This window comes from Hippoglossus hippoglossus, chromosome 1, assembly GCF_009819705.1.
Source record: "Hippoglossus hippoglossus isolate fHipHip1 chromosome 1, fHipHip1.pri, whole genome shotgun sequence".
In the NCBI taxonomy this organism is placed as follows: Eukaryota; Metazoa; Chordata; class Actinopteri; order Pleuronectiformes; family Pleuronectidae; genus Hippoglossus; species Hippoglossus hippoglossus.
Genome location: NC_047151.1, coordinates 29254278 through 29274114, shown reverse-complemented (window position 1 = coordinate 29274114; position 19837 = coordinate 29254278). Strand labels below are relative to the sequence as shown.

Here is a 19837-nt window from a genome sequence, read left to right as displayed (position 1 = left end):
TTGTGGCAGTAAAACATCCACTTGAGACACAATCTGTAAAATCTCTGTCTCTGTCTCACTCAGAATGTCCTGTAGTCGACCTCTGACCTGGGACACAGCTGCTGTCACGTCCTCAAAGTTCCTCAGAGGACGGATCCTGATGCTGGATGAGTGTGTAGATTCACTGAGTGGTGACAGTGAGGGGTAGTTGTGTAGAAACTGGTTGTGATCCTCTGTGTCTGAGAGCTGCTTCAGTTCATGGTCTTTCCTCTTCAGCTCAGTGATCTCCTGCTCCAGTCTCTCCTGAAGCTCTCTGACTCGACTCACTTCAGTTTCCTGCTGGGATCTGATCTGCTGCTTCACATCAGAGCTTCTTTTCTCCAGCAGACGGATCAGCTCAGTGAAGATCTTCTCACTGTCCTCCACTGCTTTATCAGCAGAGCCATTGACGGCCTCCTCCTCCTGTTGAAGCAGCTTCACATCTTTCTCTGTGTCCTGGAGTCTCTGCTGGATTGTTTGTCTCCTCAGCCCGAGCTCTCTCTGCCTCTCAGTCCTTTCTGCTGCAGCTGACACTGTGTCGTGGTCTTTATGTTCCTCCACAGAGCAGAGATAACAGATACACTGCTGATCAGTGCGGCAGAACATCTTCATCACCTCATCGTGACGAGAGCAGATGTTCTCCTGGAGCTTCTCCGAGGGCTCCACCAGCTTGTGCTTCTTCAATGGAGCTGACTGAAGATGAGGCTGGAGGTGTTTTTCACAATAAGAGGCCAAACAATTCAAACAGGACTTGAGAGCTTTCAGTTTTCTCCCAGTGCAGAAATCACAGGCCACATCTTCAGGTCCAGCATAGCAGTGATCAGCAGGAGCAGCTTGGAGTCCAGTCTTCTTCAGCTCCTCCACTAAATCAGCTAACATGGTGTTTTTCCTCAGGACAGGCCTCGGTGTGAAGGTCTCTCTACACTGAGGGCAGCTGTAGCTTCCTCTCTCCTCCTCTTTGTCCCAGTGGGTGTTAATACAGCTCTTACAGTAGCTGTGTCCACAGCCAGTAGTCACCGGATCCTTCAGTAGATCCAGACAGATCGAACAGCAGAATCTTTCTCTGTCCAGTTGATTTTCTTGCTGCGCCATTTCAGCTGGTGCCAGAGACTGTAGAACAGTTTCACTTCCTCTGAACAGATACAGATCTCTGCTCCTCCCCCTCTCGTTCACTTCCTGCAGTGACTCTTCTCCCACAGGTCACAGCTTGTTGTTCACTGGTTCTTACACTTACACATCTGTGAAGGGAGGAGACACAGACACGTCCTGACTGGGAGGAGCTGGTTGTGTCTGAGGAAGAAGTTGTTGGTGTTTCAGGATTTACTGCATTTCACAGCGGCCTGTTCTCACCTGGTGTTAAGAGGAGATTCAGTGAGAGGCAGAGTGTGTTCTCCTTCATTCACAACACACAGGAACAATTAAAGTCAAATCAAATAGATGCATTTAATAATAATGAGTCACATCTTTATTTATAAAGCACATCTCAAAACTAACAAAGAAAAACTTGTAAAAATAACAAACACAAACTCACTCAACGAAGAATGAAGAACTAACAAAGTAGAATAAAGGTTAAGTTAAGGTTAAGGTCGTCTTTACTGTCCCCGAGGGGCCGTTTGGTTTGTAAACAGTAGTCACACACAACCCATACACATCATAACAATACACACATACACAAAAAGAGCACAAAGAATCCATGAGTCCTCTGTTAAAATACTAACATATATTAAAATGTGTGTGTGCCAAACACCAGGGCTACAGCTGGTTTAAAAGCAGCAGCAGCGTGAAGGATGAACAACGCGGTTGTCATCTTTCTAGACAGCGTAGAGAAGGCGAACACGTGGTGGCGACCGGGATCGAAGTGAGCGATACGTTCGTATCGGTTCTGCCTCTCGCCACACCGGCGGTTAAAGTGACTCTGTCCAATGTCCCCCCGTTCATTAGAGACGAGACTCTGATAAGAGAACTGTCCAGACACGGAAAGATATTGTCTCAAGTAATATAACTAACATATATTAACTGATTTAAAACTACCAACAAGCACACTACCTGTGTGCTTGTTGGTAGTTTTACAGCTGAATATCGAGCTCAGGCTGACGGGAAGAGTCGCTGATCAAATATTGAATTTGGCCTCTGCTCTCTGATCAGACTCAGAAACGGGGTCAGCAGTGATGAACCAAAATCCACGACAACCTACTTATGTAATCTATATAATCAAATCTATGTAAAATGCATCACTGATTTTCATGATGTTCTGTTTTTTCTTATTAAAGCTTTGCTCAGAATCCACTCTGGTCTCTGTGTGTGTGTGTGTGTGTGTGTGTGTGTGTGTGTGTGTGTGTGTGTGTTGAATATTGTCTTTATAATCTGTTAAATTTTTTTTATTATGTAGGCCAACCAGTGCAACCTGTTATTACTTGTTACTGGACGACATACACACCTACCTACCTACCTAACTAACTAACTAACTAACTAACTAACTACCTACCTACTGTAATTGTAATATAATCCAATCCAATATAAAAACACATGAGTTTTGGTTTGTTTTCTTCTTAGTTTTTTCCACTGACTGGAACTGTCTCTTATCTGTTTAATCGTCTGACCCTCGGTCGTCTGTGATATTACAACATTTCCGAGAACGTGTTTGTTGTCACTCGACTACAAAATATAGATGAACACGACAAGAAGTTCTTATAATGACTTTATACAATCATATGTATAATAATAATATGCACTCTGCAATGTAATAAACACGGAGGAGGATATTCCGTCTGTGCACCACGATGACGATAAAGCAGATTAAGTTGAATGTGATCTAAGGTCACTTGGACTCAAACAGAAATATTGAACAATGTTTAACGAGATCGGTTCAAGGTTCAAGGTTTCCCACAATGCTTCAGTCCAACGCCGTGCGTATATATATCAGAAATTCAGAAGCAGATAACAGACGCTAACAGTTTTTCTTTTATCTCTACACAAATATTGAAACAAATATTGAAAATGAAATGAAATGTAAACATTTTTATTTTTTTATTCCATAATTATTTACCGAATTCTAAAATGTACTGATTAACTATATTATATTTGTAAATCCCTTGTTCAGGTGAATCTTTTACTCATCGATTAATATTCCATTTTAATTCTAATTCAATTTGTATTCTTCCTCTCTCTCTCTCTCTCTCTCTCTCTCTCAGTGCATGCTGGGAGTTTGTTGGTGGTGAGCGTGTGAAAGTTTGTGGTATTTTCGCAAATTGCTATAGTGATATTCTAAACTGTGTTTTTGTATGATTGTGTAGTTGTTAGTTGTTGTATTGTTAGTGTGTCTGTGATTGTTTGGCGGTGAGTGAGCCGTGTTTCCTCGGTGGGATGGCGTCCTCTGGGCCGCTGTCCCTGTCTCTGAGACACGGAGTGAGGCTGGTGCCGCAGCAGGACAGCCCGGTGGAGCAGGTGTTGTTGGCGGTAGGAGAGCAGGTGGGACACGGGAACATCTCCTACGCCTCTCGCATGAACAAGGCGGTGGTCGTGTTTCTGAAGGAGCAGAAGTTTGTGGCGCAGCTCGTAGAGAGCGGCCTGGTGATCCAGGACCAGCTCGTCCAGGTGTCCCCGCTGGCGGTGCCTTCCACCCGGGTCACTGTGTCTGGGGTCCCCCCGTTTATCTCCAACCAGGCGCTGGAGCAAGAGCTGAAGCGCTTCGGGAAGATGGCGAGTGGGTTCAGGCCAGTGACTCTGGGATGTAAAGATCACAAACTGAGGCATGTTCAATCTCTGCGGAGACAGGTGTTCATGTTCCTGAGCTCTACCACCCAGACTCTGGATGTCTCATTCCGGGTCAAACATGAGGACGGGTTCTACATGGTCTATGCAAGCTCGGGGAACATCAAGTGTTTTGAGTGTGGGGATGTGGGTCACAAGCGGATCTCCTGTCCCCGCAGACAGCACGCAGCGGGGCCCGCTGTGGCTGCTGTGGCTGCCGGGGGAAAGGAGGCTGTTCCCCCGGAGCTCAGCGAGGCAGGCGGCTCCGCGCCGGCTGGAGGTGCTGCCTGGGGCCCGGTGGTCCGGTCCGCTGCTGTCGGCGGCTCGGTGTCTAAGGTGAGCACAGCAGGGGAAGTGAGCACTGAGAATATAGTTGTGGTCACGGGTGTTAAAGGTTCTATTGTGGTCGGGGATGTGGATGTTAGAGGCCCGGTGGCCGGTGGCTCTGTGGTCGGGGATCAATCAATCAATCAATCAAATTTTATTTGTATAGCCCATATTCACAAATCACAATTTGTCTCATAGGGCTTTAACATGGTGTGACATCCTCTGCCCTTAACCCTCAACAAGAGTCAGGAAAAACTACTAAAAACCCTTTTAACAGGTAAAGAAGGTAGAAACCTCAGAGAGACACATGTGAGGATCCGTCTCCCAGGACGGACAGAAGTGCAATAGATGTCAAGTGTAAAGGAGAACATCAAGATAAAGGTTTTAGCAGCATTGATAAGGGTAAACATTTTGAAGTATAACTGAAGGTCAGTGAATTGGTGGATTAATGTCATTAATGGTCAAGTGTCTGAGGAGAAATACTATGTATCGAGCAGTCCTGCTGCAATCATAGTCCATGGTCAGCAGCCAGCAAGATCATGATCCACCATCAAGATCGGATGCCACTATAGTCCACAGTTATTGTCCACTGCCGCCATTAGGATCCATCATCAGCTGCCACCTCGGTCGTGGTCCACCACCATTATCTGATGCCAACACGATAAAGGATCTGCCTATATTATCACGATCAGCCAGCACGATGCAGAATCCGCCATACTGGATCCACCATTACGATCTCTGATACGTGATCCCCAGATCCTAATCCATGATGTGGCCACAGCCGCGGCCCTGGATCTGCGAGCGATAAGGCAAAGGGACTCCGGGGAAGAAGTCAAGTCAGTAACATGTATTGATGGGATATGAATTACTTTGATGTGATAACGATTGAGAAGAGGAAGGAGAAGCTGGAAAGAGAAGCTCCGTGTGTCATGTGTCCCCCGACCTTCTAGACCTATAGCAGCCTAACTAAGAGCAGGTCTAGGACAAGCCTGGACCGGCTCTAACTATAAGCTTTATCAAAAAGGAAGGTTTTAAGCCTACTCTTAAACGTACAGATGGTGTCTGCCTCCCGAACTGAAAGTGGGAGATGATTCCACAGGAGAGGAGCTTGATGCTGAAGCTCTGGCTCCTACTCTACTTTTAGAGACTTTAGGGACGACAGCCTGAATTCTGGGAGCGCAGCGCTCTAGTGGGTTGATAAGGTACTAACAGCTCTTTAAGATATAATGGTGCCATATTGTTAAGGGCCTTGAAGGTGAGGAGGAGAATTTTAAATTCTATTCTAGATTTAACCGGAAGCCAGTGTAGCGAAGCTAACACAGGAGAAATGTGCTCTCTTTTCTTGGTTCTTGTCAGGACACGTGCTGCAGCATTTAGGACAAGCTGCAGAGTCTTTAACGACTTACTGCTGGAGCCTGATAATAAGGAATTACAATAATCCAGTCTGGATGTAACAAAGGCGTGGACTAGTTCTTCTGCATCCTTTTGAGAAAGGACATGTCTGATTTTGGAGATATTACGCAAGTGAAAAAAGGCGGTCCTAGAAATTTGTTTTAAGTGAGAATTAAAGGATAAATCAGGATCGAAGATCACTCCCAAGTTCCTGACTGTTTCATTGGAAGCAAGGGCAATGTCGTCTAGCGCAGCTATATCGTTAGATAATGTATCTCTAAGGTGTTTAGGGCCAAGTATTAGAACCTCTGTTTTATCTGAGTTTAATAAGAGAAAATTGCGGGTCATCCAGGTTTTTATGTCCTTGAGACATGCTTGGAGTTTAGTTATTTGATTACTTTGTTCAGGTTTTATTGACAAGTATAACTGGGTGTCATCCGCATAGCAGTGGAAATTTACCGAGTGTGTCCTGATAATGTTTCCAAGTGGAAGCATATATAATGAGAATAAAATTGGGCCGAGCACAGAGCCTTGTGGAACACCATGGTTAACTTTGGTGCGCACAGATGACTCATCATTAATTTGCACGAATTGGGAGCGGTCTGAAAAATAGGATTTAAACCATTTTAGGGCGGTTCCTTTAATGCTAATTAACTGTTCTAGTCTCTGTAATAAAATATTATGGTCAATTGTGTCAAATGCTGCACTAAGATCTAACAGAACGAGGACAGACACAAACCCCTGATCTGAAGCTATTAGAAGATCATTAGTGACTTTTGCCAAGGCTGTCTCTGTGCTGTGATTGGCTCTAAACCCTGACTGAAAGTCTTCATATATATTATTTTCCTGGAGAAACTCACACAGCTGATTGGCTACAACTTTTTCTAGGATTTTAGACAGGAAGGGGAGGTTAGATATCGGACGATAATTGGCTAAAACCTCTGGGTCTAAGGTGGGTTTTTTGAGGAGGGGTTTGATTACAGCTATTTTAAAAGACTGTGGTACATATCCTGATGATAATGACAGATGTATTGTGTTCAGTAATGAACTGTCAATTAGGGGCAGAATTTCTTTAAGTAATTTTGTAGGAATGGGGTCTGAGATACAAGTTGTTGGTTTAGAAGATGAGATTATTTTGGTCAGCTGATCGAGGCTGATCAGAGAGAAGCTGTCTAAATAATTGGTAAGATTCTTGGCCGTTTCTGAGTTTTCTATTCTTGATGGGGTATTAGTGCCAATTGAGGGCAGGAGATGGTTGATTTGATTTCTAATAGTTAGAATTTTATCATTAAAGAAATTCATAAAGATATTGCTATTTAGGGATCGAGGAATACTGGGTTCGGTGGAGGTGTGACTCTCAGTCAGCCTGGCTACAGTGCTGAAGAGAAACCTGGGGTTGTTTTTATTCTCTTCTATTAGTTTTGAATAGTAGGCAGCTCTTGCTTTGTGGAGGGCCTTCTTATATGCTTTAACACTATTCTTCCAGTCTAGGAGATTTTCAACACGGTTGCTGGAGCGCCACTTCCTTTCTAGTTTTCTTGATACTTGTTTTAACTCATGTGTCTTGGAATTATACCACGGAGCTAATTTACTATGTTTTATATGTTTCTTTTTTAGAGGCGCTATTGAGTCTAATGTTAATCGTAATGACCTTACAGAGCTATCGACGAGATGGTCAATCTCAGTGGAGCTAGGGTTTTTAATGAATTTGTTGTTTATATCGACGGATAGTACGGGTTTAAATGTAATCGGAATTATTTCCTTAAATTTAGCTACAGCACTATCAGGTAAACATCTTGAAAATGAGTTCATTATTAGTGGCATATATTCTGATCGTGAAAAATCGAAGGTTATTAAATTATGGTCTGATAGAATTGGATTGCGCGGAAGTACTGTTAGATTTTCAATTTTGACACCGTATGATAATATAAGGTCAAGTGTGTGGTTACAACAATGAGTAGGTTGGTGTACACACTGACTGAAACCAATTGAGTCTAATTGCGAAATAAATGCTACGCTAAGGCTATCTTTATTATTGTCAACATGAATATTAAAGTCACCAACAATAATAATTTTATCGGTCTTTAGGACTAGGTTTGATAAAAACTCAGGGAATTCTGTTAAAAATTCAGTATAAGCCCCAGGAGCACGGTAAACTACAGCAAATATGATTGGCTGTTGGTGTTTCTTGGATTGGCGTGGAAGACTAGGAACAAGACATTCAAATGAGTTGTAGCTTAGTTTAGGTTTAGGATTAATTAATAGACTGGAGTTAAAAATAGCAGCAACTCCACCTCCTCGACCAAATTCTCTGGGAACGTGTGTATTTACATGACTTGGGGGAGTAGATTCATTTAGACTGACATATTCATCAGGATGCAGCCAGGTCTCAGTGAGGGACAATAAATCTATTTTATGATCTGAGACTAGTTCATTAACTAAAATAGCCTTTGATGACAATGATCTTATGTTTAACAGACCACATTTAAAAGTCTTTATTTCCTGAGTTGTTGCAGAGGTTGTGTTAATTTGTATTAGATTTTTGTGTGGAATTCTCCCTCTGTTATTGTTTGATTTAAATAATGTAACGGGACGGTGGACAGACACAATCTCTATGGGTTTGTGGTTGTGTGACTGATCCAGAGGGAGCGCAGAGAAGTGTGTGTAGCACTGCAGCTCTGCGTCCTGGTCCCAACTCTGGGTTGTCATTTAATAGACTGGGTAATATTCCTAGATAAGAGAGATGCTCCATCCCAAGTGGGATGAACGCCGTCTCTCCTAACAAGACCAGGTTTCCTCCAAAAAGTTTGCCAATTATCTACAAAGCCCACACCATTTACAGGACACCACCTCGACAGCCAGCGGTTAAAAGACAACATGCGGCTAAACATGTCATCACCTGTTGTGTTAGGGAGAGGGCCAGAGAAAATTACTGTGTCCGACATCGTTTTTGCGAAAGCACACACCGACTCCACATTAACTTTAGTGACCTCCGACATGCGAAGCCGGGAGTCGTTGCTGCCGACGTGAATTACGATCTTACTGTATTTACGTTTAGTTTTAGCCAGCAGCTTCAGTTTGGATTCGATGTCGCCGGCTCTGGCCCCTGGAATACAATTGACTATGGTCGCTGGTGTCGCTAACCTCACGTTTCTCAGAACCGAGTCACCAATGACCAGAGTTTGCTTCTCAACGGGTGCGTCGCTGAGTGGAGAAAATCTATTTGAAACGTGAGCTGGTGGGTCTTTAATCGTGGGCTTTTTAAGGGTAGCACTATGCCCCCTCCGGACAGTCACCCAGCCGCCCTGGGCTCCCGGCTGCACGGGACAAGTCGAGGGACTGCTAGCAGAAGCTAAGCTAAGTGGCTCCGCGGCGGCTAGCGGGGGCTGGCTAACTACAGCTAACGGAGGTTCTAAGCAGCGGAGCCGAGCTTCTAAGTCGCTAAGCCTCGCCTCCATCGCTACCAATACACTACATTTATTACATGTACCACTACTGTTAAAGGAGGCAGAGGAGTAAGTAAACATGAGACACTCGGAGCAAGAGAGAGCAGGGGAGCGAGAGGGAGAGAGAGATGCCATCGCTTCTATATTAGACTACGAGGGTGAGCTCAAACAGAAGAATCCGGTGACACACTGATGTAAGGACACAGAATCACTAAGCACCAAAGAGTAGGAGTTGGTATGTGTTGATGTTTAACTATAGACTTAGCCGTAGTAATATAGAGAAATATCTGTGTTAGCAGAGGAGCTAGTTCAGAGACAGCGACCACCACCAGCGGCAGGAAAACAGGAAATGACGCGACTCGCTTACCGTAGTACGTAGAATAGACGATCAGCACCTGACAATCCGATCTGATGTGTGTTCTTTCCTGTGGGGATGTGGGTGGTAGCGGCCCGGTGGCTCTGTAGTCGGGGGTGCGGGTGGTAGCGGCCCGGTGCCCGGTGGCTCTGTGGTCGGGGATGCGGGTGGTAGCGGCCCAGTGGCTCTGTGGTCGGGGATGCGGGTGTTTGCGGCCCGGTGCCCGGTGGCCCTGTGGTCGGGGATGTGGGTGTTTGCGGCCCGGTGCCCGGTGGCCCTGTGGTCGGGGATGTGGGTGTTTGCGGCCCGGTGCCCGGTGGCCCTGTGGTCGGGGATGCGGGTGTTTGCGGCCCGGTGCCCGGTGGCCCTGTGGTCGGGGATGTGGGTGTTTGCGGCCCGGTGCCCGGTGGCCCTGTGGTCGGGGATGTGGGTGTTTGCGGCCCGGTGCCCGGTGGCTCTGTGGTCGGGGATGTGGGTGTCAGAGGCCCGGTGCCCGGTGGCTCTGTGGTCGGGGATGCGGGTGGTAGAGGCCCGGTGCCCGGTGGCCCTGTGGTCGGGGATGCGGGTGGTAGCGGCCCGGTGCCCAGTGGCCCTGTGGTCGGGGATGTGGGTGTTAGAGGCCCGGTGCCTGGTGGCCCTGTGGTCGGGGATGCGGGTGGTAGCGGCCCGGTGCCTGGTGGCTCTGTGGTCGGGATGCGGGTGGTAGAGGCCCGGTGCCCGGTGGCTCTGTGGTCGGGGATGCGGGTGGTAGCGGCCCGGTGCCTGGTGGCCCTGTGGTCGGGGATGTGGGTGGTAGCGGCCCGGTGGCCGGTGGCTCTGTGGTTGGGGATGGTTGTCATGGTGACGTTGAGGATGCTGACATGGACGTGGACTCTGACTGTGAAACTGGGTCAGTTGTAGGAAGCGCTTCTCAGAGCATTGATTTGTATTCTCTGGAGGAGATTAATATTTTCCTGGATGATACATTTGGGAAAACAGTGAATGTGAGAGATTTTTTCCCAGATATTGGAAAGTTCATTCAGTCAGTTACCACATTACAAAAGGTGGTGGGGCTGAATCTATTAGATGAAAAGAAACGTTACCGCCTAAAGAAATTAGTCACCGGGGTAAGGAAAGGGTTAAAGGTACCAAACACAAAAATGTTAAAAAAGATGAAAGTGTCAAAATAAAGATGTTCTTAAATCACTGGGTGTTTCACTGTTGTTGTTTGCTGTTCTCTCTCTTCTATCTTCCCATGCAGGGTCTAAGGGTAGCATCATTAAATATGAACGGGGGCAGAGATGCAAAGAAGAGAGCTGTGTTAGCGGAAACAATTAAGCAGAAGAGACTTGATGTTGTGTTTCTCCAAGAAACACATACTGACAGTCTCAATGAGATTGATTGGGGCTTATGGTGGGGTGGACAGCATGTCCTCAGCCATGGGACAAATATAAGTGCAGGAGTTGCCATTCTCTTTTCTACAATAGCAAACGTAAATATAATCTCTCACTCAGAAATAATTCAAGGCAGAATCCTGATTGTAAAAGCTGAAGTACAAGATTTTAAATTCAGTTTTATTAATATCTATGCACCCAATCAAGGCTCTGAGCGGGAACGAGTTTTTAAAATTTTAAACGAAACACTAAGTGGCATAGACCAGGAGGAATGTATTGTGTTGGGTGGAGACTGGAACTGCTGCACAGATTTTAAGTTAGACAGGACGGGGGTGGAGCCACATGTTCAGTCATCTCTGCTTTTATCTGAGATCGTAACAAAAGTAGATCTGGTGGATGTGTGGAGGTTAAAGCATCCTTCAGCCCGGCAGTACACCTGGGTCAAAGTTTTAGATGGAAGGATCAGTGCAGCCAGGTTAGACAGGTTTTATCTTTCTGCCGCTTTTACTAATCAGGTTTTTAACTGTCAGATCCTCCCTGTTGGTTTTACTGATCACCATCTGGTTTTAATGGAGTTTATTTTATCCTCAACAGTAAAATCAAAGTCTTTTTGGCATTTTAACGTTAAATTATTGCATGATTTTACTTTCTGTCAGAATTTTAAACTGTTTTGGGCTTTTTGGAAAAATAAGAAAGACGAGTTTTCCTCCCTTACCCAGTGGTGGGAAGTAGGAAAGGCCCAAATCCGAGTGTTCTGTCAGCAGTACGCAGCCAACTCCACCGTCAAAATAAAAAGAGCCATTAAAAAGCTAGAGGAGGAGATCAGAAACCTGGAAGCGGTCCCAGTCACACAAAGCAACGGGCAGGATGCAGAACAACTCAAAACCAAGAGACAGGATTTAAACTCCTTTTTACATGAAAGAGCCAAAGGAGCCTTGGTCAGAGCCCGCGTCACTAAACTACATGATATGGACGCTCCGACCACCTTCTTCTTTAACTTAGAGAAGTCGGTGGCTCGGAGGAAACAGATGGTGTCTCTGCGGCTCCCAGACGGAGAAGTGACCACAGAACTGGCTGGGATGAGGAAGCATGCAGTAGAGTTCTACTCAGAGCTGTTCAGAGCGGTTCACTGTGATGTGGACTCTGCTGCAGAGCTGCTAGAAGGACTTCCTCAGCTGAGTCCTGAAGAACAGGATACACTAAACTCTGACATCACCTTAGAGGAGCTGACCGCGGCGGTGTCGCAGATGGCGTCCGGAAAGGCCCCTGGAGTGGATGGATTACCTTCAGATTTCTATAACGTAAATGTGGGTATTATTTCAATTGATCAAGAAAAAGCCTATGACCGTGTGGATCACGATTTTTTATTTTCAACCTTGCAGGCTTTTGGTGTTCGGGGGGGGGGTTCCTTTCCTGGGTCAAGCTGCTGTATAGTGGGGCTAGCTGTGTGGTGAAGGTGGGGGAGGGCTGAGCTGTCCTGTGCCCGTCACGAGAGGCATCAGGCAGGGCTGCCCCATCTCAGGACAACTGTACAGCATCGCCATCGAGCCTCTTCTGTGCAGGTTGAGGAGCAGGCTGAGGGGTCTCTCTCTGCCGGGGCTGGCTCACAACCCTCCTGTGGTCGTCTCAGCTTATGCTGATGATGTTAATGTTTTTATCCATGACCAGCATGATGTCCAGCAACTTCAGGAAAGTCTGGTCTTTTATGGGAGAGCCTCTTCAGCCAGAGTCAACTGGGAGAAGAGTGAGGGGTTTTTAATGGGTCAGTGGAGCCCGGGGACTGAGCCTGGTCTTCCTGGAAGTCTCCGGTGGGGAAGGAATGGAATAAAAGTTTTAGGAGTCCATCTAGGAAGTGAGGGCTTTCAGAGGCAGAACTGGGAGGGGGTGCTGGAAAAGGTGGAAGCGAAGTTGTCTAAATGGAAATGGTTGCTACCTTATCTGTCCTACAGGGGAAGAGTTCTGATAGTGAATAACTTGGTCGCCTCGTCTCTTTGGCACAGACTTATTGTTTTGGTGCCACCTCCAGGTCTGGTTGAAGATGTGCAGCGTCGCCTGGTGAAGTTCTTCTGGTCTGGTCAGCACTGGCTGAGGGCAGCGGCCCTGTATCTCCCTGTGGCAGAGGGAGGTCAGGGTCTCATTGACATTGTGTCCAGAACTGCGGCCTTCAGACTGCAGACGGTGCAGAAGCTGCTGTACGGCTGTGGTCTCTGCTGGTTGGCTCCTGCTCGTCTGCTGCTCAGACAAGCTGGCCGGCTGGGGCTGGACAAACAGTTATTTCTGATCTCATCAACTGAAGCTGACCTGACTGGACTGACACCGTTCTACAGCTCGGTGGTGAACGCCTGGCAGACGCTGGAGGTCAAGCGGACTCCTGACCCCAGACCGGGGATATGGCTGTTTGAGGAGCCGCTCTTCCACAATGATTTCCTGAGAACCGACACCTTTTCCTCTACAACGATAAGGAATACGTTTATTGAGGCTGACATCATCAAACTGGGCCACCTCACAAAGACATCCTGGGAAACACTCTGTGACGTCACCAACATCAGGTCCTCCAGAGTTCTGAAGAGGATTGTGGAGGAAGTGTTGCAGTCCCTGTCTGTGCCACTGAGAGCGTTTGCTGAAAATCGTACTCTAGCTGACCAATGGGATGATGACTGTGAGTACCTGTTTCCCTCTCTGATCGTCAGCCCTGCTGCTGACGGGTGGCGAGAGGAGAGTGGACTGCTTCTTTCCTTCAAAACACCGGTGCTGGGTAGTTTCAGCTCTTGTGGGAAGAAGCAGCTTTATGTCAGCTGTGTGAAGGTGCTGAACCTTCGCTCTCTGGCTGGAGTCAAGGAGACGAGGTGGACTGAGGTTTTTGCTGCAGGCTGCACCCCCGAAGGCAGGTGGAGGGTCCTGTATAAACCTCCTGTTGAAAAACGGGTGGGTGACCTCCAGTGGAGGATTATACATGGAGCTTTAGCTACAAACAGACACAGAGCTCACCTGGACCCGAGCACTGGGGAGGGATGTGGTTTCTGTGGTGATAGGGAGACGGTAGAGCACCTGGTGGTGACCTGTCCTCGATTAGAGGTTTTATTTAGACAACTGCAGCAGTGGGTGGAGGCTCTGGGGGAGTTTGTTTTTGGGCCTAAATACCACAAAGGAAGCAGAGCAACACTCGTCCTGGTCAACTTCCTGTGCGGTATGGCTAAACTGGCCACCTGGAAGAGCAGGAAGAACCAGATGTTGGGTGAAGGCTGGACAGATGTGGAGAAGTGCTTCGAAGGTTTGGTAGCAACTCGCCTGAGAGTAGAACACGCCTTCTACAGCCTGACCAGTAACCTGGAAGCTTTCAAGTGTCAGTGGGGGATCAGACAGGTTCTATGTTCAGTAGAGGAGGACGGTTCACTGGTCCTTCATTTTTAAACTCCATGTGTGTGTGTGTGTGACATGTAGTTTTTCTTTTGTAAAATATGATCTGATTGAAGTGTTATTTATTATTTTTTTTGCCGATGCATGAAATGATCTAAATAAAAGTTATCTTAAAAGTCAAAAAGTCTCTCTCTCTCTCTTTCTTTTCTGTTTTTTGCTGCAAAACAGAACACGCCTCCATGTTTGTTTTCCTTCTGAAGTCTCGTCTAATTAACTACCTGTGTGCTTGTTGGATGATTTACAGCTGAATATCGAGCTCAGGCTGACGGGAAGAGTCGCTTATCAAATATTGAATTTGGCCTCTGCTCTCTGATCAGACTCAGAAACGGGGTCAGCAGTGATGAACCAAAATCCACGACAACCTACTTATGTAATCTATATAATCAAATCTATGTAAAATGCATCACTGATTTTCATGATGTTCTGTTTTTTCTTATTAAAGCTTTGCTCAGCATCCACTCTGGTCTCTGTGTGTGTGTATGTGTGTGTGTGTGTGTGTGTGTGTGTGTGTTGAATATTGTCTTTATAATCTGTTTAGGTTTTTTATTATGTTGGCCAACCAGTGCAACCTGTTATTACTTGTGACTGGACGACCCACCTACCTAACTACCTAACTACCTAACTAACTAACTACCTACCTACTGTAATTGTAATATAATCCAATCCAATATAAAAACACATGAGTTTTGGTTTGTTTTCTTCTTAGTTTTTTCCACTGACTGGAACTGTCTCTTATCTGTTTAATCGTCTGACCCTCGGTCGTCTGTGATATTACAACATTTCCGAGAACGTGTTTGTTGTCACTCGACTACAAAATATAGATGAACACGACAAGAAGTTCTTATAATGACTTTATACAATCATATGTATAATAATAATATGCACTCTGCAATGTAATAAACACGGAGGAAGATATTCCGTCTGTGCACCACGATGACGATAAAGCAGATTAAGTTGAATGTGATCTAAGGTCACTTGGACTCAAACAGAAATATTGAACAGTGTTTAATGAGATCGGTTCAACGTTCAAGGTTTCCCACAATGCTTCAGTCCAACGCCGTGCGTATATATATATCAGAAATTCAGAAGCAGATAACAGACTTCGGAACGAGCAACAGACGGTAACAGTTTTTCTATTATCTCTAGACATGAAAAGAAATGTCCACGTCTGAGGGGACGCAGTCGATTTAATTCATAAAAATATCAACAGATATATTTTATAATCATTGGTTCTATTATTACTCAATCTTTTTTATTCTGACTGTCGTTGTTGTCGTTATTATTCATATACTTGTATTGTCAGTATGTCTGTAACTCTATATTATTGTAGAGTTATATGAGCACTGCACAAATAAACATGACTTTAAATAGATTCTTCAAAACAGTTTTCATAAACTCTTTTCCTTTTTATTTTATTTGTTTTGTTTGAGTCTCATTCACTCATTTACTGTTACAGTATTTTTCTGACAATATTATTTCTAAATTTCGTTTATCGTTAGTTTATTTCTGACATCGTCATTATTATAATTATAATCTTCACTATCTCAGCATTCAGATGTAAACGTAAACAAGAAAGGTAATTCTCATTTTAAATATCCGATTAAAATCTGTGTTCTTAATGTAATTTGTGAATCCAGTAATTTATAAAGGTTTTTTAAACAAATATTGAAAATGAAATGTAAACATTTTTATTTTTTTATTCCATAATTATTTACTGAATTCTAAAATGTACTGATTAACTATATTATATTTGTAAATCCCTTGTTCAGGTGAATCTTTTACTCATCGATTAATATTCCATTTATGGATTATTATTAATTATATTCTTCCTCTCTGTCTCTCTCTCTCCCCCCCCCCCCTCTCTCTCCCCCCCTCTCTCCCCCCCCCCTCTCTCTCTCTCCCTCTCTCTCTCCCCCACCCCCTCTCTCGCTCTCTCTCTCCCCCCCCTCTCTCTCCCCCCCCCCCTCTCTCTCTCTCTCTCTCTCCCCCCCCCTCTCTCTCTCTCTCTCTCTCCCCCCCCCCCCCCCCCCCTCTCTCTCTCCCCCCCCCCCCCCCCTCTCTCTGCAGCACAGAGCTGAAATGGAAGATCCAAGGAGACGTTCCACTCTGTCGTTCACTTTCATCCTCTGCTTCTCACTGTGGCTCACGCCTGGAGAAACCGCCACCTATTGGGATCAATGTATTGACGAATGTCCGGCGATGCATTTCACCTCCGAGTACGATGTGCAATGTTCTGACAGGTGTGAACAGCGTGGTTATGACTACTACTGGTGCAATTCCCAAAAGGGCTGGGACTACTGCTCACCAGGAGAGGACATTGATTACGAAGGCAACCCCTGTCGCAATGCCTGTGGCAAATATGGAGAAAGCTTCTACCAGTGTTTGTTGTGGGAAGGACACTGGGACAAATGTGCTCGGGTGGAGCCGAAGGCAATGATTTATCACACCAGGTATCAGAGACAATGTGTTGACAGCTGTCAGTATCATGAGTCAGGGGATTACTTCTGGTGCCATGATGGAGCTGGCTGGGACTACTGCTCACCTCTACAAGACCACACCTACAAGAATGAGCCTTGTCGCCCAGATCACAAGTGTGGAAGCTATGGTAAGAGATACACCTGGTGCTACACAACATCCAACAACAACTGGAATTACTGTGGAGTGATCGGTCCTGGAGAGTGTGTGTTTTCCCAGACGTACCGCGCCAAACGACAACCCAATAATCCAAGAGTGATCTGTACCACGGAAGAAGACAACACCAGGAGAGTGACCACGTTCAGAGAAGAAGGAGATTCTACTAACATCGCTGAAAACAAAAAAGAGTTACGCAAAGAAGCCTTAGAATTAATTAACCGATGGAACAACCAGGGCTTGACTGACCAGTCCAGGTCCACCTTGATTAGGTCGAGCAATCTTCACATTGAGAACCAGGGACAGTGCAACAGGAGCGATCAGTTGTGTTACAACCTGCAAATCCAGCTCAACGGACAACACGCTTCTGGAGAAAACACCACTGTGGCACATATCATAGTTCCTGATGACACGTCAGCTGAATACATGCGTTTGGCCTTCAGGGAGAGTTTAATGCACCGGGTCAGTGTGGTGTTGGAAGTCGAGGAAGCATCCACCTCCACAAGCAACAACCAGAAGTGTTGTAAACGACGTAAATATTAATGTCACTCAAACGTGTGTAGCTGATGATTGTGACAGCGCACACGTTAACTGCCTCATGTCAGAGGCAGAATGAGTGAGTGAAGCTCTCAGTTAGCAAACGTTGTGTCTTAATCGGTTTTCAATCTGTCTTTATCAATAATCGCTCAATGCCAGAGAATGAGTTTTTATTATTTGTCTTCTTAGTGCTTTCTGCGGATGAAGTGGTTCTGTTGGCTTCATCGGGCCGGGACCTCTCGTGCTCACTGCGGCGGTTTGTGTAGTTCTACTGATTGACACAAGTGTTCTACATCAAAACAAATCAATGTCACATCTCCGCTTTAGTTTAACGACCCTTTTATTCTGCATGTTGCCTCGTTTTATTTTGAAACTCACATGTTGTCCTATTTCCGGTCACTTCACTTCCTGAACCTCCTGTGTTTCCTGTGATAAACAAGTGATGTTCTCTCTGCCCCTTCGATCGCTGCTCGTTAAGGCTGCGACACACTTCAGACCCAGTTTTCACCTTTGACCATCGCAGGGTCATTCCTGACATGAAACATGTTTCATATCCACGGTAATTGGCTCCGACAGAAAACAGCACAAGCCAATGAGGATGTTGTGTACTTTTACAGCTGCGACTAAACAATAAAACTCAGCTTCAGCTCAGGCTACAAACTGTATCAGCCAATTCAGCCTTCTAGGCCATGACGACATCAGTGGTTTTCATTTCTTTTCTGCTTTTTGCTGTAAAACAGAACACGCCTCCATGTTTGTTTTCCTTCTGAAGTCTCGTCCAATCACGCGAGTGTTCCACACCGCCATAAAACAACGGAAGAAGAGGAATCTCGTGCGTTTCTGGGAGATTTCAATCGTCACTGTGAGATTGTTTCCTACAGTCGGCAAGTTTGTGGTTTCACGTTCTGGCCAAATCGTCCAGTGTTCGGACAATTATAAGATTCAAAATCGGTTCAACTGTCGTCGTGTCTGAAATCTTTAGTCCCTGAATTACAATGTGAAACCAGAACTAACCAGATGAAACTATGGAACAAACACATGAAGCTTCAGACTCTCAGTGAGAAAAACATCTTCAAAGAATCTCTGACTGAAACGTTGCTAATGTTCAAAGAGCTTTCCACAGATTCGAGTGTGTGGAGGAGTCTTACAATGTGTTTCTTTTTGCTTTAGTGCTGATACTGAGTCTGATGTTTATTTTCCTCTGTTAAATGAAATAATGCAGTAACTATAATATGCCTCACAACTGATTTAAAAACTACCTGTGTGCTTGTTGGATGATTTACAGCTGAATATCGAGCTCAGGCTGACGGGAAGAGTCGCTGATCAAATATTGAATTTGGCCTCTGCTCTCTGATCAGACTCAGAAACGGGGTCAGCAGTGATGAACCAAAATCCACGACAACCTACTTATGTAATCTATATAATCAAATCTATGTAAAATGCATCACTGATTTTCGTGATGTTCTGTTTTTTCTTATTAAAGCTTTGCTCAGAATCCACTCTGGTCTCTGTGTGTGTGTGTGTGTGTGTGTGTGTGTGTGTTGAATATTGTCTTTATAATCTGTTTAAGATTTTTATTATGTTGGCCAACCAGTGCAACCTGTTATTACTTGTTACTGGACGACATACACACCTACCTACCTACTGTAATTGTAATATAATCCAATCCAATATAAAAACACATGAGTTTTGGTTTGTTTTCTTCTTAGTTTTTTCCACTGACTGGAACTGTCTCTTATCTGTTTAATCGTCTGACCCTCGGTCGTCTGTGATATTACAACATTTCTGAGAACGTGTTTGTTGTCACTCGACTACAAAATATAGATGAACACGACAAGAAGTTCTTATAATGACTTTATACAATCATATGTATAATAATAATATATAATAAGATTTACAGAGTCTGTAGTGGTGATAACTGCGTTGAATACGTTCCACCAGGGCAGGTCTGAAACCAGCTGTCGCAAACTGTGAGAACTTGTGTATCTCCCTGAAAACAAAGATCACTGCAAACTAAAAGTTTTCTCAACTAAATGTAGCGAGTCTGCGACACACCACAAAATCACTCCGACACCACAGCTCTCTTTGGATCTCTTTTACTGTGATGATAGAACATGTGACAGGGACTGCGTCAGTTCACATCCTCTTCTTAGACTACTGTAAAGGATGCATGAAATAATAATGAAAACCAAAGGACAAAATAAACATAAATATGCCCTGCCTCACATGTCTAACCCATCACAGAGTAAACACAATGACTTAATGTGGGTTCACAAACAACATTTGAAAAGAAACAATGCACTTCACACGCGTTCTATACAAATCCCACGAGAAAACTACATCTCCCATAATGCCGCGGGGTGCTGCGGCGCGAGTCGGCGGCACTTCAAAGGAAAACAGCAGAAAACAATGCAGCGCTAACTTTTGAAATAACTCTGAACACTCCTCACAGGACAGACTTGGGCTTTACACACTACAGCTGTCTGTTGTTGCTCTTTCAGAAAGCAGTCACAGCAACATGCACTAAACGTTGGAATGACACTTAGAAGCGGAACAGTCCGTAAACATACCTGTCTCTCTTCCAGCTCCCA

At 45.1% G+C, this 19837-nt stretch overlaps 3 protein-coding genes across 4 annotated transcripts in view; 1 reads left to right on the top strand and 2 right to left on the bottom strand.

Moving 5' to 3' along the window:
• LOC117764401 overlaps positions 1 to 19837 on the bottom strand; it is a 409608-nt gene that overhangs the window by 223675 nt on the left and 166096 nt on the right. The gene's annotated exons all lie outside the window — the stretch shown is intronic.
• Positions 211 to 1110, bottom strand: LOC117764412 (E3 ubiquitin/ISG15 ligase TRIM25-like; the record flags this gene model as incomplete). Its single annotated transcript, XM_034590162.1, has 1 exon — positions 211 to 1110. A coding segment is annotated over exon 1 (900 nt), but the record flags the coding sequence as incomplete, so codon positions are not given.
• On the top strand, positions 16165 to 18739 carry LOC117764241. Of its 2 annotated transcripts, XM_034589876.1 has the most exons (3): positions 16165 to 17325; positions 17436 to 17502; positions 18532 to 18739. In XM_034589876.1, exon 1 carries the CDS (start codon positions 16278 to 16280, stop codon positions 17250 to 17252), a length of 975 nt encoding a protein of 324 aa, XP_034445767.1. In that variant the 5' UTR covers positions 16165 to 16277; the 3' UTR covers positions 17253 to 17325; positions 17436 to 17502; positions 18532 to 18739. The 2 variants fall into 2 exon arrangements, with proteins under 2 accessions (XP_034445767.1, XP_034445761.1); XM_034589870.1 differs by having other exon boundaries at positions 16211 to 17502.